Genomic DNA, 27,445 nt, shown 5'->3' with positions numbered 1-27,445 from the left:
TTTTTATTTTTGTCCACAAGTGATACTACTTGCTGGTACGGAATGGCATGTCATTGTTAGCTAAGATTGCACTGGAGAAAGATTTACCCTAAGGCATAAGCATGTGTGCTCTTATTTATTGAGTGTTCATGTTTGCTAATGGCAAAGGCCTGCAGGACATATCCCAGCAGAATCAATGAACTGGGTTTTCACTTATGCAATACTGAACTACAGGTTATCAGATAACGTAAACCCTTAAATTGGTATGTGGAAAGTACAGTTTTTACCGGAGTACCTGTTAAAGAAATGTTTAAAGTGGGATAATCCTCCCAAAACTAAAATTTCAGTAACTAATCTTAATACATAATTAATGCATAAAAGAACATTTGATTGCATTCTCAAGTATTCTCTGTGTGTAAAATAATGTATTTTCTCTGAAGAGAGCAGTAGAAGCTGGCTTATCTCTGTTTTTTCGGCAAAGGCAATAATTTCCCTGTTTTCACTCTGCCCCTTTTTTTTTCCTGAAGTGACAGAGCTGTTGTCAGGGCAGTGTGTTTATTAAGGGGGTGGCGCAGAGTGCACACAGGCACAGGGACATTTTTGCCTTTGCCAAAGAACCAGTGATAAGCCAGATAAGCCAGCTTCTACTGCTCTCTGCAGTTAAAATAAAGAATTTTATGCACCAGGAATACTTGGGAATGCTTTCAAATCAAAGCTTATAGAAACGAAAAGAAAGGAGAGCACACAGACACCAGGAGCCCAATGTGGTGTAATAGAGTCTGGCAAATGAGTGAAGCAAATTCACATGATCAGCGCCACGGAATATTGTGGTGTTTTATAAATCAATAATAACAATAATAATCAGTATACTCATAAGCGTGGGTTGACACTGGAAGCAGCCACTCACAAAGCTTGAGTGGAAGTACTATCCCCTCTCTGTGATGTAATCGGCATGGCGGTCACGGCTCCAAAAAGGTTTTGCTCTACTAGTACCTTATAGTGTTAGTACCCTTTCTAGGGTCACTGTAGGACAACTGTATAGTAGCTGGAGACACCCAAAAAATGAGAATATATTTCCAAGATATTATAGAAATAAACTGGTCCTATCTTAAAGAAGGAGGTTCACAAGAGTACTAAAAATGTTACCTTTATTCTGCACTTAGGACAACGCATTTTGCTGCATAAGCTGCTTCATCAGGTCAATTATCATGACTATGGTAACTATCTTGAAAATATATTCTCGTTTTCCGGGTGCCTACAGCTACTATACAGTAATACCTTCTGAAATTTTAGTTCTAGGAGTAGAATCCCACTTTAAAGTATTTTTTGTTGTGATTTGCACATTGCATTAATTCATACAGCTTTAATCCCCATGTGCCTGTGTTCACTCTAAAGCCCCCCCCCCCCCCCCCCCTCTGCTAAATAAACACATCACCCTGGCAACAGCTTCAGCAAAAATGAGGTGGGCAGAGTGAAGATGCAAGTACAGGGAGATTACTGCCTTTGCCGAGTAACCAGAGATAAAAAGACAAACATTTATATCGCGCTTTTCTCCTGGCGGACTCAAAGCTGCAGCCACTAGGACGCGCTCTCTAGGCAGTAGCAGTGTTAGAGAGTCTGACTGCTGAATAGGTGCTGGCTTACTGAACAGGCAGAGCCAAGATTCGAACTCTGGTCTTCCGTGTCAGAGGCAGAGCCCTCAACCATTACACTATCCAACTTCTGCTGCTCTCTGCAGTGAAAACAAACAATCTTTCCGCATCTTTGTAATGGAAGGGTAAACTGAGTGAATATGCTCTGATTGGATACTTTAGTTAGTCTCTCATATAACTGGTAAGATTGTACAATAAACAGTGCTGGCTCTAGTTTCAATGGGACCCCTTGGCAAAATTAACCTGGGATGCCCCCTGCACTCCTCCCTCCCCATAATTGGCATCACAAGCCCCATTATTACTGGCAAATCATCTCCTCACCTTATTATTATTATTTAGTATTTATATAGCGCCGACATCTTCCGCAGCGCTGTACAGAGTATACTGTCTTCTCACTAACTGTCCCTCAGAGGGGCTCACAATCTAATCCCTACTATAGTCTTATATCTATGTATGTATCGTGTAGTGCATGTATTGTAGTCTAGGGCCAATTTGGAGGGGAAGCCAATTAACTTATCTGTATGTTTTTGGGATGTGGGAGAAAACCGGTGTACTCGGAGGAAACCCACACAGACATGGGGAGACCATACAAACTCCTTGCAGATGTTGACCTCGCTGGGATTCGAACCGGGAACCCAGCGCTGAAAAGCTAGATCGCTAACCACTATGCCACCGTGCTGGATCCAGGTGCCAGCACCCCCTAGATCTCCTCCCAACCTTATTGTATTTATTATGGATCCTGGGGCCCCTGCAGGGGTTTTGGCAGTGTAGCGACTCCGCTGTGCTGGCTGGCACACTCCTCCAGTAGTCCGTGCGTTCCCGTCTTCATTGTCGCATTATGTATTATGCTAAGGGGTCACTGAGAAGATGCAGCCAGCGGGGATGGAGACAGGAACAAGTGAACTAATTTAGGAGTGTGCCAGCCAGGACAGGGGAGTTGCTACGCTGCTGAAAACTCTACAGGGATCCAGGGAACCACAAAAAAGTTGGGGAGAGACCTAGGGGGATACTGGGGATTATGACCCAGTTTGCCCCTAAGGAACTTCAGGCCCTGACCATCAAGAATGTATCATTAGTGGGCACCTTTAGCCCCTAATAGTCCCTTTAGAATTTCAAATAGACAGTAACTTAGATTTCACCAGGTTTTATTTCTAGCAGTGTAATCTATAAACTGTATTTTCTATTTATAGTTGTGTTTGTATTTTCCATCTATTCATTGTGTAGTACATTCCCATCATTCCTCTGTATTTAATGACCTTTTTTTGTATTTTTATTGATATGGTTTATTACTTTGTGAAGATATGACTGAAGCACAGCCATGTTATTGTTGTGTGCAATCATTAAGCAATGTCAGTATTTGCTGAAAATCGATCTCCCTGACTTAGCAGTGTAGACACCAAGTATGTACTGAGAATAAAAGGAAAAAAAAGCATTATTGTAATATTAATGCAATGTAATGAAGGTACTTGTTGATTCTCTCCAAGGACAATCCCTTCCCCAGGACAATAGCAATGATCCCAGCGCCTTCCCTAGAGATCACAGAAACCATTTCTATCTATAACAACGGCACTTATTATTTATGAATTAAAACATCAAAAGCTGATGGGATCTGCAATTCTCTAGCAATGTGAGGCAGCAAATTGTAAGGAAATGATTGCTTTGCGGAGCTGTTGATATGGTTGGTAATACACCTTTACCCTAATCTCAGCTCTCAGTTCTTCTTCCTCCGGTTCTTACAGTTTTCAGGGACACCATTTTCTAGGCAACCTCTGAAGTAGATGCTGCTTTGTGCTGACTGAATCAACAGTTAGCGTATCAACATCCATACCCCCGACATTGTTTGGTACCCGCTTCTAGTGTATACAATTGTACTAGTTCATCTTTAATATCTCTGGAATGCACTTTAGTCTCCATTTTCACAACCGTCCTTCAGATTCACCACTTGAATAATGATGGATTAACTGTAGGGGGTTGTATACGGCAAACATGACCGGTATTTTTATGATTCACCCATGGAGGCCAGTTGTAAAGTAGCTGTGTCCTTGTTCAGCAGTTATTTTTAACCGGCTACACAGTCTTCACAGCAATGGTATTAAATAATTAGTCAAGCTAATTATTAATACATTTTATAAAAATGTACCTGTTAAAAAAATTATTAATACATTTTGTAAATTTTCCCTCACTCTAAAACATTTTATTTAAAATTATAAACCTGATAATCTGCTTATTGTTTCTGGAGATGGACAGAAAAGTGCTGATATTTCTGTAAAGATAACAGTAATTTTATGGCACTTTTCAGCCTGTCTGTGGATTAACATAATTCTAAAAGAGGTATGATCACCTTTTTATAAGTTGCCAGGTAGTATTTACCACTTTGACAGTAAAGTACATAGCTGGCTCTAAAGAAGAACTGTAACCAAGGATTGAACTTCATCCATATCAGTAGCTTCTACCCCCTTTCCCATGAGAAATCTTTACCTTTTCTCAAATAGATCATCAGGGGAGGGGATCTGTATGACTGATATTGTGGTGAAACCCCTTCCACAATGTGATGTCAGGACCTAGGTTCTGACAGTTACCTGTCTGTGAGCCTAGTTGCATTGTGGGAAATAACAGCAGTTTCCAACTGCAAGGAAACTAGTATCTCCCTCTGTGCATATGTATATCTATATGCAAAAAAACCTTTTAGCCTGTCGCAATGTGGTTATAAATAATGCCAGTTGGTGCTGCTATCTAGTTTTTTGTCTTTTTTTTTGTCTCCAGTAGTAAAAATGATGACATGTAGGATTATTTTGCATTAAACAACATGAACAAATTACATGGCGAATTTCAATCATTTTTTTGATCTCTCTTCTATTTTTTAACTTCACACTTTGCAATGTATTGCTATATCCCCCCCCCCCCCCTTGCCTCTTTAATGGAGCAAAGGGGAGAACAATGGTGTTTGTATAATTTCCATTAAAATGTGTGCCTCTAACACATTTGTGTGCAAACCTGTGGAAGCCCCGCAGTACTTACTACTGTAGGTGCCTATGACGATTGATATGATCATACATTTAAGGATACCAAGACAGGGCCTAAAATAGCAACGACCACATTGAGAGACCAAGCTTGTGTACGTTTCCTTCTATTTACCTGCTAGAAACAAGTTTTAATGAGGTCCCCTTTGCTATCTAGAGGACAACATGATGGGTCATTTGTTCAACAGTCATGCAGTACCTGGAATATCGGGAAAATAATGCAATTCTCCAGCTAATTAATGTTGTATACAAAGATTATATTAGCAGGAAATCACAGAGAGTTGTACTGGCGCAGAGAAGATAAGAGATACTTGGTGTTGGTGCAGAATAACTCATCATGTGTCACGCTTAATGAGTATTTGTGTTGCTTCTGTCTGTATATATTACTTTAAGTGAGTCCTGTGTGACCTGGAATATTGAGATTTACCTGGGAGTGAAAGGTTAATCCACTCAAGTCAGTGTATAGCACAATAATGACATGGAAGACTTTTACATTCATCCCTGCCTGTGACAAGGTCTAGCCTTGATCTGTAATTATAGAAGTATGGCTTTCCTGAACTTTAGCTTAGTGGAACTGTGGCTGCTATAAATTCCTTCAAGGCACAAACCTTATTCAAGGCCAGGTTAAAGGATTACCTGCAAAATAAATTAACTGAAAGATGAAGTACCCTTTGGAACCAGTTGATCTCACTGAACAAACAGCTGATGGAGTTGGTTAATAGGTTACTTCAAAGTTATTTTATCTCTTTGGGTTCTGCTATGTCTTCTTGTTATTAATCTTTTATATAAATTTCTATAAAGCTTCTAAACAGCACTGTACCTTCAGAATCAGAATAATATACAGTATGACACAGGAGACCTGGGTTCGAAATCTTGGCTCTGCCTGTTCAGTAAACTGGACCTATTCACTAAGGAGACCTTGGGCAAGTCTCCCTAACACTGCTACTGCCTATAGAGCACATCCCAGTGGCTGCTGCTCTGGCGATTTGAGTCCACCAGGACAAAAGCGCGATATAAATGTTCTGTGTTTGTCTGTGTTTATTTTGCCAAGCATGACTGGATCCTGCCCGGAATTGGGTTTGGCACAATACATAGCTAAAGTACACAGATAAGGAGATAGAGATAAATAGATAGACACACAAGCATGCAGTTTGCAACAGCAAGTAACAGTAGTAATAATATATATATACATCATACAGGCATAACAGTTACAATTGTAAAAATCTGGTCGGTTCAGTCCTGTGGAAAAAAGAAGCAGCAGTCCCAGGAGCTCAACTGGTATAATGTAATTGGGCCAGGTGGTCAACCAGTCCACACCCGGATCCCTCAGGGTGCAAAAAGTCCACAGCAATAGAAGAAAATGACGGGTCTCTACCTGGATAAATGCAATTGTAGCACTATTTTATTGCACCATAGTGACAAAAAAAATGCAATAAAATAGTGCTACAATTGCATTTATCCAGGTAGAGACCCCGTCATTTTCTTCTATTGCGGTTCAGTCCTGTGGTCAGGTTGACTGGTTGTCCGAAAACACTGCCTGGATTCCAGCTCCCAGGCTTGGGGGGGAGGTTATACTGATGTGGGATAGAAGTATGCAGAGGGAGTTCAGAAGGCTGACAGCCGAGGGTAAAAAAGAGTCCCTGTGTCTAGCAGTCCTGGTGGAGATGGCCTGAAGCCTCTGGCCTAATGAGATTGAGCTGAAGACTATGCAGGACCAGTTTAATGGCCTCCATCAAATGTAATAGAAACAATACTTGTAATAGATATCAAACTGCGGCTGCATTTTGCTTCTTTCCGTATAACTAATGTTTATTATCATTTTTGTTACCATGATATAGAAATTTGTCCGGTTGACTGTGGCTCTCATGGAGTCTGTATGGGTGGAGCATGTCGGTGTGAAGAAGGTTGGACAGGCCCCTCCTGCAATCAGAGAGCTTGCCACCCTCGTTGCTTGGAGCATGGCACCTGCAAAGATGGCAAGTGTGAATGTAACCAGGGCTGGAATGGAGAGCACTGCACCATTGGTAAGTTGTGAACCTGCCTGGGATATTGCCACTGCCATCATTTCAGCCACGCATTTCATGTCCCTGTCATCTTATGCAGCCTCACTCTCCATTACTGTGATGGGCTAACCCTTTCTGTAAAAGTGCTAAACCTTCTCTAACTTTCTCCTAACTCTTAACTTTCCTCTCCAGTGCGCTTATAGTCATTTGCATGCATAGCATTCTATCTCGCAATTTGTTTGACTAAATTCTGATATTTATGATGCAATGTCAGGTCACGAGAGTATGATGTTATACACAGTACCAGTATTTTGTATTGAAATAAAGTCCCTGCAACCAACGTACATTTTTCAGCCTTCATTAGAAAGGCGCTCTACATTTTTTATTCTAGAATCCAGAACTGTGTGTAGTTTTATGAATCCTTGTCAGAAATTAAACCAAGTCTATCTGCTATTACTGTCAGGTATATTTCTTGTGTTTGTTCTGGTAAAGTGAATTCTTCTTTTGCGTTAATTTATGCAATACCTATCATAATAAATGTAAAATTACAAGTGAAGGTTATATACCATGCAAATTTTTCGATTACATTTACCTTTATACAATAGCAAAAAGTGTACCTTTTATTCTAAAGCCGAGTATAAACATGTAAAGGTGATTGGATGTACAGGCACCATTATATGGTCCTTGTAACATTGCAGCCGGCTACAGCTAGTAATTGAGATTAAATAAGAAATATGACTGATTACTACTGGCAACAAGCACAAATGCTTTCTTCTCAGTAGGATCTGGACTTCACTTTCATCTTTCTTACAGGAAAAAGCTTTTGTTGGTTAAGGGCATCCTAGTGCCCAATAATCCTGTCACCAGTATCACATGACTAGAGGTGATGATGGTTGACCAATGGGTGAAGTGTAGTGTAATTCATGGTTCAGGCCTAATTTCACTGTCAGTGATCCATGCTGTGGTTAGCCGGTGGGGCTGGCGCCAGCTTACACACTGTAGCTTTGCACCCAGTGTATGCCCACCCACGTAAAATGTACTTACGCAGCCTGGTGCTAAAGAGGATCATAATGTTGGACTTATTCAGACACTTTGATCTGAGGGCCCTGACACCGTGCTGGGGTAGGCAGCTCAAATGCACCCATGTAATAATTATATTACAGCATGCAGCATGGGGCAGCTAGTGATCAACATATCAGTTGTGCGTGTGACATCACACACTCAGCAGTGGCATGTGTGTGACATCACACGCCGGCCACCTGCTATGCGCCTGCAGCACATGAAGAATGAATGCGGAAGTACAGCGGACACTCAGCGGCAGCGGGCAATAAAACAGCCTGTGGTGTATGGGCATTGGGCAGTCACCAGATTTGATCAGAGAGAGATCTGTCAGTTGATTGATCTGCCCATCATTGCTAGATGTATGGGTACCTTTAGGGTCTTTAAAAGTATGTGATTGTAAAAGGTATAACCTTGGCACATTGTTATCACAGATAACCGTTTATCAGCTGGGCTACTTTCTCTCTTGGATTTCTGTTGTGCTCCACAGTTAGTGGTATACACAAAACATCATTTTTCTGAATACTAAGTTTTGTATGGCATAATCCAATATGGCATAATTAGTTGCTCTGTTGCCTTATACACTGATAAATATGGTCACTTGGCGACTATTTCTACAGTCCAAAAGCTGCTATCAATTGAACAGTAAGCATATTGTTTTCCATTATCTATGGGTTTCAATTGCATTCAGAACACTGAGGAGTACCAGGAAGAATAGAGCTAGCATACAGGACCAGGACAATTGACATGACACTTTATTTTGCTCAGTATCAGCCACTATGGAAACTAATTCCAGCTTCTGGCACTTTATGAATGGGTTTTGTAATTTGTACTAAATTTGTGCACTTAGTCCCTTTGTCCTAAAATACTTGCAAGGTCGTTCATTTAGCTGACCTCCATATTTTAACACTGAAGAAACACGGGACTCGATAATTATCTCCCTTTCACTACACACCAGATAACCATTGTGTGCCTGTGAAAACAGAAGCTCGAACAGGTTATTGTAAATCAATGTAATTTCCACAGTGTATTAGAACATTGAAAGGCTGTTGAAGTTGCCTTGATGTCTGTAAACAATAAGGATTTTCACTGCTTTCCAACAGCTAATCCATTCCATTATGGTTTGTACATTGCTACACCTTGCTGCTTTATGGTTGGCCTTTGTTGCCGTTTTCAGCTTGTTCTCCTTTTAATGGTTTGATGTGTAGAGGGGGTGAGGACGGGGCTGTGTGTAGAACCACTCTAGGGAAAGTACCTCCTGCATCTCACTGTGTGGTGGGGGAAATAGCTTCATTTTTATCACTGAGAAAGAGAATGAAATGGGAAATTAGAATTCAGAGTGTTCTTCCACCATTAGAGCTGTGAACGGACATTGTGGGTTCAAGGACAAGCGCATGAGTGCTTGGTAAGACATCTGTTTTTATAAGCTCATCCTAAATAAGCACAGTATGTGGGATTATTTTATTGAGATAATGCATTTAATGTTGGTTATTGACACTTTTTCAACTTGAGTACTTTTTTTTCTGAACTTTACACAGCTACATATGTTCCGATACAGAAGTACAATAGAAAGGCAGTATAGAAGGTGGCAGTTGCTTAGTGCAGTGAGATGGGTAATTTAAATACCTCTTTTTTGGGGGGTTGCTTGTTGTGAAGCCAAGCTGTCACTTGTGCTACCCAGGTATACTGGTAGAAGGGACCAATTTAAGCTAAACAGTATTTCAGTGACCTCTCTATTTCTTCTACTGGAGTCTATAGCCTTAAAGGTAACCTGAGACTGGGGGGGGGGGGGGGGTGAGGCGCTAAAAAAAATATACATACATGCGGCTTCCTCCAGCCCCCTCCAGGTTGTTCACTCCCTCGCTGTCCTCCTGTGCCGCCTGTATCCCTCCGCTATTTAGCCCTTCAAGTCCTTGGTCTGGGGCATACTATGCATGCACAGCCTGGATGCACACACTCACCCCCATTACGCTCCCATCACCAGGAGCATTCTATACCTGGGCAGTACTGCTACACAGGTGCAGAATGCTCCCAGTGACGGGAGTGAGATTGGGGGGGTGCACACAGCTGGACAAGCCAAATAGCCGAGGATCCAGGCAGTGCAGGAGGATGGCAAGGGAGCGAGCAACCTGGAGGGCGCTGGAGGAAGCCCCATCTATGTATAATTTTCTCAGGTACACTTTGAGGTCAGCCCTATACTGTAAGGCCAACAACATGGTTCTTTCCATTGGGGAGTATGGAATTCTGTATAAGTTAGAAATATTAATTTTTGGTTGTACAGTTCAACGAAAATCCATAGAGTCTTTATTTTAATGCGCTGTATAGCCACCTCAGTTTATAGTGCTTTGTCACATTGTTTTTGTTTATAAAAGCATTTTCTTCAAAATAAATGAAAATCCACTGAAACTTGGTTGTAATTAGAAATATTTATAAAAACTTAAACATTTCATTGTATTTGGTGTCTTGTAGAGTTTTCGTGTTATTTTTCATTAGCTGAAAGCCGACTGTTAATAAAAAGATCTCACAAATACTGAAAAATACTGAAATAAAAGATGGCCATATAAGCCTTGGACGTTAGGTCTGCTCACAGCTGCTGAACATTATTCATTGTTAGGAAGTAATAAATTCCAGCCTTCCCTTACCTGTGTTCCTCTCCTATTTTAATTTAGTAGGACCAAAGCTTTCTTTGGTGCTGCTTTGCTAGTAGTTCAGTTCCAGATGTATAGACTCAGAATATACAATTCTACAACTCCCAATAGGAAGATTCACAGTGTACAATTAAGTAATTCCTTCCTTGTGTTTCCTGCACCAATGGTAATGCAACACTCTTCCCAGATATCTAGACTGTAAATGACAACAGACAGAGCTTGCACAATTTAGTCACACAGTATTCAGACATAAGGTCAGATTTATACTTTTTCCACCCCTAGGCAAAGTATGTTCCAGAGCCGTACAAGGTCCTCTAGCACCCAAGGCTGAGACACCAAAGTGCACCTCCCTCCATCCCTCCCACCCCAGCCGTCACACAATGAATTTGGTGGAAGAAAAACAAAGAATCGGTGTTGTTACAGGGTGCACTAGGAATTTAGTCTGGATGACAGAATGCTAAAATCCAGGCCTAAATGTACAATTAGAGTGGCTGGTTTATCAAAGCAAATGTTAATGAAACTGGTGCAGACTTAAGGCAGTTGCAAAGGACAACCAATCACGTTTGGGAAACAGGAGTCATGTTTGATTGCACTGGTCAGCTTCTCCGGGTTTCTTTGCACCTGTTTTGATAAAACTTCCCCACAGTATCCAGAATTGGTCTGGCAACAATTACTGGTAGACCACCGGTTCAAACCACAAGCCATGAAGCTCTAGTCTAGATTATTGAAAGCAGAACAGAACAATTTTGTTTATTGGAAAAATTCAATCTAACCTTAAATTTACTTTCTTCTCTGCCTGTTTAAAAGTCCGCAGAATAAACGTCTTTCCTATAAATATGAAAAAGCTCAATTCTAAATCTTCAAAGCTTTCTTATGGTAATTCATTACCGAATTCTACAGAGATCCTGTTAAAATAACAGAAAAATGTATTTTAGGTGCACGTCCCATTACGGTTCTAATATTTGTGCTATATTAGTCATCCATTCTGTGGATGACTCAATTCTGAAAATGCAAAGCGGTATGCAAATTAGTAAAGTGTGGCAGAAAACAACACATTTTCCCTGCATTTATTGAAACAAAATAAAAAATGATTTGCTCACTATGGGCTTGGCACAGTATCCATATGGGCTAATACAACAGGGGGTGGTATTTGTGATTTATTAATCAAGGCCTGCAGGAGATGCTTATGTGTCCACTGAGGAGTGGCTGTTCTCTGCATTCTTCACATTTAGTTATGCATAAGGGATCCCCCTAGTGTTACCTTGACACCACATTCGCAGTGAACAGTGGTTATTGCCTTATGTTGTGGGACCTATTATATGGTTTCATTATGGATCCAGCCTGGGGAAGTGGGGGGAAAGCTAAATTAAGATGGGTTCTCAGAGGGGACATTTTCAGAGCTACATTAATTTGTATTATAACATGATATTTATATTTGCCTTCCCCCTAGTTTTTCTTCTCTAGTACTGTGCAGAGTATGTTAGTTTATTGGCTCTGTACAACGGAAGAATGCACATCCTCCACCTAGTTACATGTGCTGCACTCTTACAGTAGAGGGTCAAGTTGGCTACAGAAGAATATGCTCTTGGAATTGTATTTGGAAAGCAAAAGGAAATTAAAGCTAATCATTTTTCTGCAAAAGAATTCAGGTATCCAGATTATGGTACAGTATGTCCAAAGACAAAATAACTAGGCTCCTATATAGTTCTTAAAGATGTGTCATCACCTCCCGTGAATCCTACCTTCTTCGATTCTTATGAGTGCTATTGGATATTACTATGCCATTTATGAGTGCAAAGTACTGTAAAATGCAAATATCTGTTGTTTCCCAGTATAGGTGGGCTTACTGTATGAGTAAAGACTGTAGTCTACCTAAACCTCGGGGAGAATGTACCATTTATATAGAGAAAAAACTAAATTGTGGGGTGATAGAGGCCATTTATCTCAATCTGGTGGAACAACAATCCCTAAACAGGGAAAAGGGTCCTCAACACTATTTATGATTAAGATGCAGTACTGTTTTAAGTGGTTTGCCGAAATAATTTGGAGTTGATACACACATGCAACCAGGCAGAGAAACCACCTTCACTCTTGAAATGATAAAGTTACTCTGGAGAAGGGATTTAAAACAAACTCAAGGCGAAAAAAAACCCAGATACTCACCTAAGAATAGGGAAGCCTCTGGATGCTCCAGAGGCTTCCCATGTCTTTCTGGAGACCACCTTCAGTGCCCAGGACCCTCTTGTAAATTGCTACCTATACCATGCTCCTCTTCATGCACGGGTGTGACACAGGGAGGAGTGGCTCTGGCTTACTGCCCTGGTATGGCCATGCTCGGACAGGTGCTACGTGCTATATGGCCACACTCATGCATAAACAAATTTTGTTTGCAGTGCTGTGATGTACGGCACAGCACCATCCTGATGTCCCAGCGCCCCCAAGGGTCCCCACAGTACTCAGTCGTAATCTTTGACTGGTACCGAACATTGAAAATGGGCAGGAGGAAGTGGCAGTTTCCTACCCTGTTGGCCCTAGCACCGCCCCCGATCATGCCCCACAGCTGCTGATTTATCCTGGAACCAGATTAAAAAAGCACCAGATCATAACTCACCTACTTCGCATTCTAATCACTGCCTTTCCCATCCTGTCAGCTCCTTTCTTCAGCTGTAGTGTCACTCGTAAGCTCCAGTATCTTCACAGCAATGGTGCTGACTCGGAAGTACTTCCATGTTGGTACTTCCAGATCAGCGCCATTGCTGTGAAGATGCCGAGGCTTACGAGTGACACTACAGCTGAACGGAGGAGCTCACAGGATGGGAAAGGTAGTGGTTGGAACGCGGAGTAGGTGCGTTATGATCTGAGACTTTTTTTTTTTAAATTTGTTGATTGCGGCATCAGGAGTATTTTGAACAATAGCCCTTATAAGATTATGTAGATGCCAGGAGTCCTGTCATCAGTCTGTTACAGAAGACATTAATTACTAACAAAGGTCTTGGCAATAAACTTGAATGCAACAAGCTGCATTAGCACCCCAAATTACAGCAAGTATAGCGTGCACTGGCTGCAATGTGCCACCCAGATAGCAACAATTATTTAAACATTAAATATAAATGAAGTAGGTTCTGACACAAAACAAGGAAGCTACAGCTTTATCTTCCTGAGTCAGTATGAAAACCAGCTAAGATTCATAAAATTCCTAGCTTATTTGATGTTGCTGCTGCACAATTCTGAACTGTATTTATGCGAAGCTCTGAATATAGCTGCAAGTGCAAATTTAGAAACCTCTGCGTAAATTAGATGTGTTGCTGATTTTCTATGGAAAAGGAGTTAACATAACCTTTGCAGGGAACATATTTATCCAAATGTAAAAAGTCGGTTGCAAATTATTTTCTAAATATAACTAACTAGGAAACCTAAAGATTGGCTTATGAGGATATTGGAATGGTGCATGTTAGTTATGGGTAAAAAAAAAGTTTTTGGACATCCTGATTTACACTGATGCAGAAAGATGGAAGAATCTGAGCCAATCACGGCTGAAAAACTGCTAGTTAGTTTGTGGGCTACAAGCAAAAAGGGAACTCCTGATCATTCCCAGGAGGTTTGCAACAGTGCCTATCTCTAAAGCTTCATACACATGGGCTACCGTTGTTGCTGTTGCTAGCACACAGGAGACGTGTGCGCAACAGCTTGGCGACAGCTCCGCCTGAGCGACAGCTGTCTACACGTCTCTGCCCAACAAGCAGAGACGCGGCGGAAGCTGTCGCCGAAAGTTTCGTCCCCCCGCCGGAAGCTCCCTTCTGGCTGTGGGTAGCTGTCGCTAGTCCCCACATACACACGCAATATGCGTGGTGGACTAACGACAGTTGCGGAGACAGAAGTTGCCGGCGATTTAACTTTTCAATCGCACGGCAACTGCTGTCTCCGGTGACAGTTCGGGATGCGCGCCTCATACACACGGGGGAACTGTTGCCCAGACATGCGTGTGCCACGTGTTTGTGGCAACAGTTGTGCCCCGTGTGTATGAGCCTTAACTATAATTAGAAGCACAGACATTAGTTACACATATCTGCAAAATAAGCCATAGGGCCTGTTCAAGCCTCCTGAGTATTTCATGGTCTATAGTCCCTAAGCAGGTCATATCCAAGGCCGGATTGGGCAAGGAAATTGGGATTTGGGCCCCTAAGCCAAGTATGTTGTGAATCCCCTTTCTTGTGCCTCAGCATCCCTCTCATTCCACGTGCAGCCCCCTCTTCCATGTGTATCATCCATGTATCATCCATGGGCAGCACGGTGGCGTAGTGGTTAGCTCTCTCGCCTTGCAGCGCTGGGTCCCTGGTTCGAATCCCAGCCAGGGCACTATCTGCAAAGAGTTTGTATGTTCTCTCCGTGTCTGCGTGGGTTTCCTCCGGGCACTCCGGTTTCCTCCCACATTCCAAAAACATACGGATAAGTTAATTGGCTGCCCCTAAAAAAAAAAATTGGCCCTAGACTACAGTACTTACACTAAATAATACATACATAGACATATGGCAATGGTAGGGATTAGATTGTGAGCTCCTTTGAGGGACAGTTAGTGACAAGATATATATATATATATATACACTGTACAGCGCTGCGTAATATGTCGGCGCTATATAAATACTAAATAATAATAATAATAATAATAATAATAATAATGTACAGCAGCCCCAAATATGAATCTTTCTTTCATGAACTGGAGCTGTTCATGAAAGAAAGATTCACATTCGGGGCTGCTGTACATGGATGATACACATGGAAGAGGGGGCTGCACGTGGAATGAGAGGGGTGCTGAGGCACAAGAAAGGGGAGTCACAACATACTTGTCTTAGGGGCCCAACTCCCAATTTCCTTGCCCAATCCGGCCTTAGATATGACCTGCTTAGGGAGTATAGACCATGAAATTCTCAGGAGGCTTGAAAAGGCCCTTTTTAGCATCAGTTTTCTTTTTCATGTGTCACTCCCCATTTTCAACCTCCTATTTCATATGTTGTACTAGTAACCCCTCCTTCATGACCAAGTGCCCCTTGGCTTGCAGGCTGCAGCCATCCAAGGCCTGGAAAATCCGGCCCTGGTCATATCCTGCATAAACAGGCCAACAGAGCTTACCTGAAGGCTGCCATTCTGCACCCCATTCCCCACCATCTCAGTGCAGTGAAGAGATGGGCAGTATCCCTGCCAAACATAGGTGTCTGCAGAGCCCACACTACCACTGCATCTCTTCTCCATACCATTGTATAATAAGGAGCACATAAACTACAAAAACAGTGATATAATCTGAGTTGCAGAATGATGACTTTAAATGCACTTTAGAGGCTCTGCTGTTGTGTCATAGAGCATCTGTTGTACGGAAAGCCAAAGGATTCTGAGTCCCACTTTCTAGTCCCAGCTTGATTTGAATCACTGTTGGGCTGTTTATTGAGCTGTATTGATTTTCATGTACATTTTGTCTATTGAAATGGAAATGCAGCTGTGGGCAAATTGTAATTTGTTCACACTACAAAAGAGAAGCTATTTATGAAAGATTGTATTTCCTTGCAGCAAGGGGACAACAAATCATTAACTATCACAAAGACAAGTTTCTTTGTATAGGAACAAGTCGACCATATATGTTTGTACATACCCCCCTATCAGCCTGGCATTACCCTAGGGTGCAGCATTCTGGAGGTATCAAACCTGAAAATGAAAACTCGCATCCTAGGGAATTGCAACACAGGCAATGTGAAGATTCACAACTATTATCAGCTTAAATAGGGGTTTTCTCAACATCCATCCTGTTATGAATAAGATATCATTTCCCATATGGGATCAGCAACACTTTAAATGTATTACTTGGTATGTTTCCTTCGCATTATCTTTCCCTTAAAGACCTGTTTATATGTTTCAACACTAATGAATTGTGTGCCAGTAGGTAAGAGGTTTTATCAGATCAAGTTACTGAAAGTCAAAAATAACGCGTCAACTGTAACTTCTGGGACATATTTGACGCTATAAGGCACTGAAATAATCTACTTTTATTAACTGATTTGTTCTGTAAGGCCCAGTGCACACCAAAAACCGCTAGCAGATCCGCAAAATGCTAGCAGATTTTGAAACGCTTTTTGTTATTTTTCTATGGCGTTTTGCTAGCGTTTTGCGGATTGCTGCAGCAGATTTCAGTATAGTAGATTTCATATATTGTTACAGTAAAGCTGTTACTGAACAGCTTCTGTAACAAAAACGCCTGCAAAACCGCTCTGAACAGGCGTTTTTCAGAGCGGTTTGCGTTTTTCCTATACTTAACATTGAGGCAGAAACGCACCCGCAATCCAAAATCTGCTGCAGCCCGGGAGTATGCGTTTCTGCAAAACGCCTCCCGCTCTGGTGTGCACCAGCCCATTGAAATACATTACCCTAGCGGATCCGCACCCGCAGGCGGATCGCAAACCGCAGCGGAAACGCTCTGGTGTGCACTAGGCCTAAGTCCTGTTTAAAGTGGACCTAAAGTCTTGCACAGGACAGATGGAAAACATAGAGAAATCCAACCTGTATGTTTTTAGAGAGTTTATCCTGTCTAATCCCCCCTCAGCTGTGACTAATCACAAGTTGTAATTTGATCCCTCAGCTGTGTCAGGAAGTAAACAGATTGCAGATTTATTGCAGGATTTGTATCAGCTGTAAAAAAAAAAATGTTTTTCTTTAAAGGTTATTATTCTGTTGCTTATATTTTAGAGCAGAGAGGAAGTTCTGAGTTCAAGTCCATTTTAATACTAAGTGGTCAATTTCTATTAAATGTCAAACCAACATTAATTCATTTAGTAGGAATTCATTCGGTAGGAATGCTTGCCCAGCTGTGGTGCCATTAGGCTGGTGTAGTTGTATGAAAGTAGCAAAATTGCGTTGGTGGGACGTCTGCAGCATCCAAAAGTTGTATAAAACCACTTTATGCCGTTCTTTAATGCATTCTTTCAGTACATCAAATAGATTTTATAAAAAAGAAAACAAATCTAAATTGCAAATGTGTGAATTTGCATCAGACGAAAAACTGCCTTGTTTTGACTTTTCAACAACTATTTTTTAGAAAGCAAAAAAAGAAAATCTTTCTGTCATTGGGACGGGTGTACATGGCCATCTGCTCTAGCACTTGCCCGCAGCTTCATCACTTAACACACGAGACAGGCTACAGCTGTTTAATTGCTACAGTGTTGAACAATTATCTATCTGCCCAAAATTTATATTTATATGTGTATGCATAGAAAGCATGTGGTTAAACATAAGTGATCTAATTGTGGACTAATATCATTAAGCATTCATTAATTAAACCCCTGTGGAGTAGCGAACAATAAGAATTAAATAAATAAAAATCCTAGTGGGTTTAAATAAATGTGAGATAGCAGCTTGATGATTTTAATTAGCATGTTATTTGCAGGTTCCATTTCCTTCTGCTACAACAAATTTCTTAGGCGCCTATGTACTCCGTATGACACGCACAATGCGCTCTCGCTCTGCTCCTCGCTGCTCGCTTCCCCTGGAAGGCTAGCCCGTCCTGACACTATTCGTTCTGGCTTGTAAAGTTGTGATGTTCTAATTTATGCAAAACTAAGAAACAAACGCAGCAGCAGTACTCATTTACTGCTACACATCGCAAGCCAAAGTGTTTTAAATTCCTAAAGCTCTGGGGTTTTTTTTTTTTTGTTTTTTTTTTGTTTTGTTTGTTGCTGTTTTTTTTATTATTATTATTATTATTAACAGATTTAAACTAAAATGGGCATTTGAATTTTGTTTTCCAAATGTTAAAGCGGATCCGAGGTGAAAAACTAACTATAACAAGTAACTTATCTTTATATCTTATCTAAAATTTAGATAGTTTGCACAGCAAATTTAGCTGAAAACAGCTTCAACTGTATGTGATTATTTCTTCCTGTGATACAATGACAGCAGCCGTGTTCTGCTTGTAACATTACGCAGGCAAGCTGATAGCATCTCCAGCCCCTCAGCTCAATCCCCTCTTCTCCTCCCTCCCTCCTCCCCTCCCCTCTGCCTCTGAAATCTATAGCTAGTAACACCTCCTCCTCCTGCCCAGACTGAGCTCCCATAAGCCCTTGCTACATTGCTCTAAGAGTGCCAAGGCACAAAAGGAGCTGTGGGTGAGGCTTGTTTAGTTTATAGGGAATTCGAGTATTAAAACAAAAAAAAAAAGTATTTGGCTTGAGGAATGCCCTATAAACTATATGAAAGGAACACAACTATGCAATGAGTAAAAGTTTATCTTGGATCTACTTTAAGCTATGAACAGACTTTAAATTCTTCTTGGCTTAAATGATCGTTAGTGATAATTTGGGGTGGCTGTTTAGGAGAGAGCGTAGTGCAGACATCTTGCTAGGCTCCCTACCCTGCTGAGCAGCAATGATCTGTTCTGTGTGCAAGGGGAGGGGAAGAGCAATTGAGTGTGACCCTGCTGTTAGACCTTGTCTTGAACAAATACAGCTGTAGTCACAGGCGAGTAGGGGCATAATGACACAGGAGCAGCAGGGGGCCCAGAGCTGTCAGGGGGCACCAACTACTTTTTCACTCTCCCTGTTAAAGAGGTCCATCCTTCAGATCAGGTGTTTTGCAGCTACACTTATTATGGGTGTTAAAATTATGATGACCACACTCAGGGTTGTAACTAGACTTAATAGGGCTCCCCTGCAAAAATGATATCATGGGGCTCCCTTGGTCCCTGAACCCCATGCGGGTCACATGATTGGGAGCGGCGAATGGCTGCAGGGAGTGTTCTGCTGTGAAGCAGCGCCCGGAAGCTGGAAAAAATGGACACACGCTCCTGCTTCACGCTACTCTGCATGCTGGTGGCGAACAGGAGATTTTTGCTAATGGGCTGCACTTGCGGTTGGGGAGAGGGAGGAGGGGTCCCCAAAGCCTCTGGCCCCCCTGCGATGGCGGGGGTCGCAGGGGTGATTGCTACACCCATGGCCACACTTGTTTTCTGACACTTGCAAGATGGCTGTAAGGGTTTCCAGGGGTGGGCAAAGGAAGCGGTGTAAACATTGAAGGAGCCCATCAAAGGGTTGTGGGGGGGGGGGGGCATGATTTGTAGTTACGCCCCTGCAGATGAGCAGTCCTTCCTGTCGGTTAGCGGAGAAGGGAGGGAGGGCAATGACATCAGCGGACAAATTATACGCTCTCCAGATCAGCAAGGTTAACTAGAATTCTGTGGTATTCTTCAGGGCAAATTATTTTCGTCTAGGAACTGAAAGCCGATAGATCAGGTGCTAGTTCCTAGGGCTGTGCAGCTTTGGTGGGTATCACAGTATTCTTCCCCTCCCTATGACGTAGGCTGTGCCACTGTGGTCACCATCCATTCACGGTGGGGGACAGATTTTCTCTGGGAGGGAAAATGAGGGCAGAGAAGGCTCAAAGTTGTTTACACAATGGACCTGGCCACAGTTGGCAGCCTAACCTTTCTTTTGCAATATAATTTTGAATGCACATTTTTGTAATTTAATTTCCATGAAAGGAAATTAAAATACAAAACCCAAACAAGGACATGGCACAAATGGCTGTTAGTTGTCATTTGTGTAAAAAATTGCTATTATAACATGGCTTTCATAAGGACAGATTGCTGCAGTCTTGTCAGCTGCTCTGTACACCCTCCACCTGGCTGCTCCAGTCTGTGACACGCTAGCATATGTGAACCGTCAGAGACATGCCATACATGTAGCACAGCTATGCTTCCGCTAAGTCCTGACCCTTTGAAGCAAAGCCATGCTCTCCTGTCATACTGGCATGGTGCTGTGCTGAATCCTCGTCACCGGGTCTTTTAACAGTATGAAAAGAGTATGAACTGTTGTCACTGAAATTAATGGCAGTTCACATATTCCCTCATTTATCTCCAGCCAAAGAGTGCAGGTAAAATCACAAAGCCCAGAAAATGGAAGCATTGTTTTGCCATTCGGAGGAAGAAAACTCTTATCATTTACCTCACATGCTTTGTGACCCTCCTTCTGGCCAGACATGGCTCCGGCCCTGCTGTCAGTCACAGATTTCTGATTTCATGAGGGAGTCAGAGCTACATAAGATGTGTGCATTTCACAATAAGTGATTACGGCACGTCAGAATAATGTCCCTTAAACTACAGACCAATCAATTTTGTGTGTAAAACTGCACAGACTTTATAGCCCAAAGTGCCTGCTTTCATTTTATTATCAATACTGTAGACTTAACTGGAATATCCCTAATAGAAGTTAAAGGGACTCTATTAAAATGTCATTATTTTGACCAAATAACATTCATTCCAGTCTTTGTGGTTTATGGCTGCCGATACATGTAGGTAATATCGTAAACTACAGGAGCCAGAAAAGTTTAATCACAGCTGAGTGGCATTAAACATCTACTAGGAAGGGGAGAGAGAGAGAAAGAGAGAGAGAGAGAGAGAGAGAGAGAGAGAATGTGTGTGCTAGCGTATATACTGTGTGTGCGTGTCAGCTGTACCAGACCTGTTCTTCTCATGAAATAAGTAAAACTTAGATGCACCCAAATGAAGGACGACACAAAAATCTATGTGTTGATTAAAGGTATTCCTGGCAGGGGCGTGACTATATTTCATTAGGCCCTTTCCAGCAAAACTTTGAAGAGGTCTGCCAATGTCCACACCCTTTCCCTTGCCTACCTCTGGTGACCCTCACAGCCTGGGGGCTCCATTTTGCAAGGGTCATCATAATCTTAACACCCATAACAAGTTTGGCCATAAAAACACCTGATCTGAAGGATGGCGCCCTTTAACAGAGGGAGCGATGTAATCATTGGGGCCCTCTTACAGCTCTGCCCCCCTCCCTCCTCTTGCAGTTGCAGAGGGTGCTCCCTGTAGTTATGCCCCTGATTCCTGGATAATCCACCAGGGAGTCAAACCAGGAACCCCGACTCTTAAGGGCAAACAGCCTAATCGAGAAATGATAGACCCAGGACTCCACCTGGATTTAATGTAGCAGTGCTGCTTTATTGCATTAGAATTCCAGTGCTACAATTTACAGATGTTTTGGTGAAACAAAATCTTTATCAAAAGCTAGTTTTGTTTGACCCCAATGTCATGCTGTTTGTAGCTCTGGTATTATAATGCAATGAAGCAGCACTGCTACGTTAAATCCAGGTGAAGTCCCGGATCTATGGCATAAAAATCTCTCACCACCTCCACCAACTGCCTTCTCTGTAATTGTAAGACCTGTTTTGGGAAATGGAAAGGAAACTAGTTGTGAGGAAATAAGTCACCAGTAAATAGCAGCATATGGTAGAAGTTAAGTGAGGAGTGTTCCCCAGTGTCTTATGAGATACACCACTAGAGTTGGGAAGCTGTCAGATAGGATTAGCACATGTCCCCTGAGTGCTGCAGTTTAAAACATCACTTTTTTGCTTGTTTATGTCTCATTTTCCTCATGGCCTCTCTGTTCACCTACTGTTGCCCATCACTCATGGCCTGTGACCTCCAGACTCTAAAAAGGTGTATAGTTAAAATAATTAACGCAGTGGCCGGATGCCAGAAATCATTGTTAACTTTATTCTTACAAAACATCAAATACACTTGCCACCAATGTCATTAAACCTTTCCTTTCCTTGCAGTAATGTTGGTCAGACTATATTTTATTGTGACATCCTGTGTCTCCAGGCACGTCTTCCTTTCATCCTCCAGTAATGTATGACGCAGTCATGTTCGTTAAAATGATGCGTGAATTAGGTACATTTAGCTTTAGTATATAGATGATTAGTTAATGATGGAGTGTAGATGGAGCTTAGCCAAGACAGTGGGTAATCCAAGAAATAGATTTCCTGCACTGTACAACATGCTGCTTCAGTTAAATATATGTATGTGGAATATTACAGGTCACAGAGAAGTGCCATAGAAATGGGTGAATGCTTTTATGCAAGTGATAAAAATCCAAGGTGACTTCTAGAGTACCTTTTAATCTTCTTGCTGCTATGTAGTGGGATGTGCATTATTCTTTATCACACAGAGGTGTTGCAGACAGGAAGGATCCTCCATGTCACTAGTGAATGTGACACCCAGTTTCAGCACTTTCTGGTCTCCCCTGGGGGGTCTCATTATAGCTGATACGATCAGGTTTTGTGACTCAGGCTCATTCCATGGTAACAGCTGACAATAGACAGATAAGTATGGAATCCAGATACTGACATAGCCAGGAACAACAGGGGCCACCAACCAAGAAAATTTTAATCCGTATTGATGAGGACAAAAATTGACTGGTGGAGAAATTCCTAGAGAGACAGAAAGGTCATCAGCAGCAGCAGTGCATTTTACAGGAAACCTTTGTGTACATTGATCAGTTTTAACTGGCTGCTTCAGTGACATCTAAGGGACAGATGTATTGTGCCTACTGCCAATACACCATATTGACCAGCAGGCAGCGTAGGGAATGTGCCGTTATGTCATATACCATATCAGCCAGCAGGTGGCATGGGCACAGCCAGTTGTGTGTGCTCCGGTATTAGTCATGGAGAGAATCCAAAGACATAACAACAAAAGTTGTTTATGTGATTCCTTTAATGACTAAATGTGCAAGATTTCTTTAAAAGCTTTCCAAACGTAAACATTAAGTTTCTTCTGCAGACATGTTTCAGAACTGGTTCACAACCTGACTCAATTCTGAAACATGTCTGAAGAAACGTAACATTTCGAAAGCTTGCAAAGAAATATTGTACACTTAGTCATTAAAGGAATACTTAAGCAAAAAATAAAAATGATTTTAACTTACCTGCCACTTCTTCCAGCCCCCTGGACTCGACCTGTGCCCATGATGTCTTCCTGGTCCCCTCCGGTGAGCTGAGGCGACCCCCGCAGAGATGTCCGATCACAGGGAGTCGGTGGCTATCGCACATGCACGGCCCCAAGCCATGTGCACCCTGGTCATGCTCCCGTGGCTGGAGCGTTCTGCGAATGCGCAGTACGCAGAAATAGCTAGATGCGCAGAACGCTCCCAGCATTTTTATTTTTTGCTTCAGTATTCCTTTCAAGGTATCACATAAACAACTTTTGTTGTTATGTCTTCGGATTTTATGGAACAACTTACCAAGGGCATCCAAAGGTTACTGGAGAAGGGGGGAACCCCCAAGGTTCATTTTAATAGTTGTCATGAAAAGTGTGTAGCATTATAGCAAATCAAAATATAATATACCTTAAACTAATACATTTACTGATTAACAATACGTAATAGTAATTACTGCAACTTTTGAAAAATAAATATGTGTGTATATATATATATATATATATAGTATATATATATATATACATTTTACACACTGGTGTCTACAGGCGGTAGAAGTTGATATTGAAGCATCATGTAAATTGAATGTGCCATGTGGTTTGTAAAGACGGCTTTACTGAACACTTTAAGTATTTAGAGGGGTTAATAAGATCCCTTGTGGAATCATTCAGGGAAATTATTTATATGGTGTCCTGACTACAGTTACGAGGCTGCACAAAAGAGAGGCAATCACGGAGACTGTGAAAGATATCTTTGGGCGGAGAGATTTCATTTAATGTGGCCTAAGTTATAAAGTTAATCTTTGCAGATTCCACCGAGACTCTTTCTTATCTGTTGTCATCAAGCTTGGCTGTCAGGACGCCTCTCCCCAGTAGGCAACACGGGGCAGAGGCGCTCATTAAAAAATAAATAAGTGGAGATGCACTGAAGCATGGTAATATGCCACTGGTTATTGCACTGCTTTCATAATGATGGTCTTGCTTCACCACTCAAACTATCTTCACCAGTCTCTGGTGGATTGTTACGGGTGAAGACAGAATGGATTTTGTAGTAATCTGTATGTCGCTGCTCCAAACTGGCACCTCGTCCTTCTGTGTCTGTGCGCTCTCGGTGAGAACAATGATCTGAGGGTTTTACCTAAGGAAAGTAAGGTGAACACCTCCTCTGGAAATTCTAAACCGCAGCTTGTTTCAGAAAATTAGGAATGCTGGGATCCTTATTCATGGGAAAGAGAGGGAACTGAGATGCACTATCCTATGAACCTCCCTTAAAGTGAACCTGAGGTGAAAATAAACTGATGAGATAAATAATTGTATTTATCCTCCTACTCCTAAAATGGCCTTTTTTATCCCATTGTTTAATTTTATATTTAAACATTTACAAAGTAGAATTTTTTGTTGCCTCTGCTCAATGGAAGCCTATTAAGAGTCCCTAAATTAAAATACATGAACTATTGACCTTTTTTTAATCTTCCTCTGCTCTCAGAAGTTGTATTCTGCCAGGAAAACATTTATGACTGTAATTTGCTTATCAGTGATGTTTACTATATTTCCGACAAGACAGAAGCTGTTATTTACATGCCTAAAAATTAACTCTTTCAGGCAGCTAAATAAAACAGCTAAAAAGCATGGTTATTAAAGGGGCAGTTTAGTGAAAAGTATTGTTTTCCATTAATCACATATCAGTTCGTTAATAAGGAGAGCCTACATTTCTCCATAGACTTTGTGTTAAAAAAAAGTAGATGATATCACTAATTCTGCTTTTTAATACAGCTGAGCTGCGTCATTACCATGCTCTAAGCTGCTCTAAGCGACAGACTTCACTGATAGTAGCAGACACTGCAGCTGATTTATAATGGCTGGCTCACTCACTACAGAGAGCTGTGCTGTTCTCACATGTAACTAGCTAAGTAAATAAACAAACAAACAGGCTGCTAAGTAAGTAACTAATTAGCAGCCTGTTTTATCTATTTACTTAGCTAGTTACATGTGAGAACAGCACAGCTCTCTGTAGTGAGTGAGCCAGCCATTATAAATCAGCTGCAGTGTCTGCTACTATCAGTAAAGTCCATTGCTTAGAGCAGCTTAGAGCATGGTAATGACGCAGCTCAGCTGTCTTAAAAAGCAGAATTAGTGATATCATCTATTTTTTTTTAACACAAGGTCTATGGAGAAATGTAGGCTCTCCTTAAAATTAAATAACTGATATGTGATTTATGGAAAATAATAATTGTCACTAAACTGCCCCTTTAGTATGTTTTAAAGGATGTGTACATTCTGTACAGTATAGAAATTAAATGTCCACAGTCATGTGGACAAACATACAGCACTTCAGTTTTCATTTGTAGTACATCTAATTTCAATCATTAGCATTGTAAGCATTATGAAGGCTTGTCGCTAGATTTTGGAAAGTCGCTGTTCCTTAATAGACACAAGAGCACCACAGGATAGTAGAGGCCATTGCTGGACTATGGGGCCTGGAATACAGTGCCTTTCTTTCCATTGGCATTACAGTCCAACCCAAAGGTATTTGACGATGTTCAGACCTGCACTCTGTGCATTGCAATCAAATTTTTTCATACCAAGGTCAGTAAACCATCCAGCCACTTGCATAATTGATCACTGTGAGCCAATCTTATTGGCCCCGGTTTTTGGTGCTATTGCTCTCTGGTCCTTAAGGTGCCAGAGACCGCTGGTACTGAAGTGATTAAAGAGGAACTGTCGCGAAAATCTTAAAATTTAAAACACATACAAATAAAAAATACATTTCTTCCAGAGTAAAATGAGCCATAAATGACTTTTCTCCTATGTTGCTGTCACTTACAGTAGGTAGTATAAATCTGACATTACCGACAGGTTTTGGGTTAGTCCATCTCTTCATGGGGGATTCTCAGCATGGCCTGTATTCTTTATAAAGACATTCCCTGAAAAAAGATTTATACAATGATGCTGGACAGCCTCCCTGCTTACCGTACACTTTTTTGGCAGTTGGGCGGAGCAACTGCTGTTCGCTAAGTGCTTTTAAAAATAAAGAAACCCTAAGAACCCCCATGAGAAGATGGACTAGTCCAAAATCTGTCGGTAATGTAAGATTTCTACTACTTACTGTAAGTGACAGCAACATAGGAGAAAAGTAATTTATGGTTCATTTAACTCCTGAAGAAACAAACTTCTTATTTGTATATGTTAACATGTATTTTAACTTTTACGATTTTCGCGACAGAGGTCCTTTACACAATCCACTTTGCCTGGCTGTCTGTCCTTTGGATCCTTTGCCTCTAGTGCTTTTAGCCATGCAGATCAGATGTTTGACTTAAAGAGACACTTCAGCGAAAAAATAATTATGATATAATGAATTGGTTGCGTAGTACGGATAATTACTAGAAGATTAGTAGCAAAGAAAATATTCTCATATTTTTATTTTCAGTTATATAGTGTTTTTTATAACATTGCATCATTCGCTAATATTTGCAGTTTACATACTACTCAGCATTCTAAATGTTTTTACAGAGCAGTCTTGTGAACTATTGACCTGTCCTCTGCAGAGAAAAAGAAGATATGACAGTTGAGATAACAAGCTTCAGAAGACAGAGTTCTCTGCAACTTTAAAAGTCGTGGAGCTCAATGGCTTTTTTGCATAGATAACTGGAGTTTCTCAACTCTTCCTGTACTGGAAATAATATTAGACGTATGTCTCTGCTCCTAATGTTTTATTTCTTAACTGTACTACACATACAAATCATAATATCATAATTTATTTTTTTCGCTTCAGTGTCTCTCTGGACTGGATTTGCGGCATGCTTGTTTCAGGTGTATAATTCAGGCACTACTGATGCATAAAAGGTCAGCAAGATGCCAGACAATTTGTATTGTTTAAAATGAAATAAATATGGCAGCCTCCATATCCCTCCCAGGCCAGTTGCCCTTTTATACCCTAGTCTTGTCCAGCCTAGTCACTGCAGCTAGTAATAATTACCGTGACTGGGATAGTCACATCAGCCCCAATTATAAATATAAATGCTTAGTTTGGGCACTTTGTTTTTTTTTGTGTGTTTGTTTTTTTTGTGTTGTAATGAGGCATAATATCTCCCATTATGCTCTTCGGGATTTAGAATGTGGTCCTTCTTTTGTGCGTTTTTCTATTGGTATTTAGGCCTTCTTTGTTTTCAGCCGCTTTATGTCTCTCAGAAGCTGCATTGCTACCTGCTGCATGGTTATTATGTTCGCATAACATCTGGGAGATCGGTGCGTCACAAGCCAGCACAGCATGTTTCCAGCTGATAATGGCTATGAGGCAGGTTTTGCTAGAGCAGGA

The 27,445-nt window shown here is 41.4% G+C and overlaps 1 protein-coding gene across 20 annotated transcripts in view; it reads left to right on the top strand.

Moving 5' to 3' along the window:
* TENM3 (teneurin transmembrane protein 3) overlaps window positions 1–27,445 on the top strand; it is a 1,708,801-nt gene that overhangs the window by 1,490,342 nt on the left and 191,014 nt on the right. For all 20 annotated transcript variants that reach the window (XM_068278748.1, XM_068278756.1, XM_068278759.1 and 17 more), the window contains one exon: window positions 6,490–6,675. In XM_068278748.1, the coding sequence (XP_068134849.1) occupies window positions 6,490–6,675 (186 nt within the window). The remainder of the gene's footprint in view (window positions 1–6,489; window positions 6,676–27,445) is intronic.

Source organism: Hyperolius riggenbachi, chromosome 1, assembly GCF_040937935.1.
Source record: "Hyperolius riggenbachi isolate aHypRig1 chromosome 1, aHypRig1.pri, whole genome shotgun sequence".
Classification (NCBI taxonomy): domain Eukaryota; kingdom Metazoa; phylum Chordata; class Amphibia; order Anura; family Hyperoliidae; genus Hyperolius; species Hyperolius riggenbachi.
Note: the sequence above shows the minus strand (reverse complement) of the source record. Positions and strands in the feature narration are given on the sequence as shown.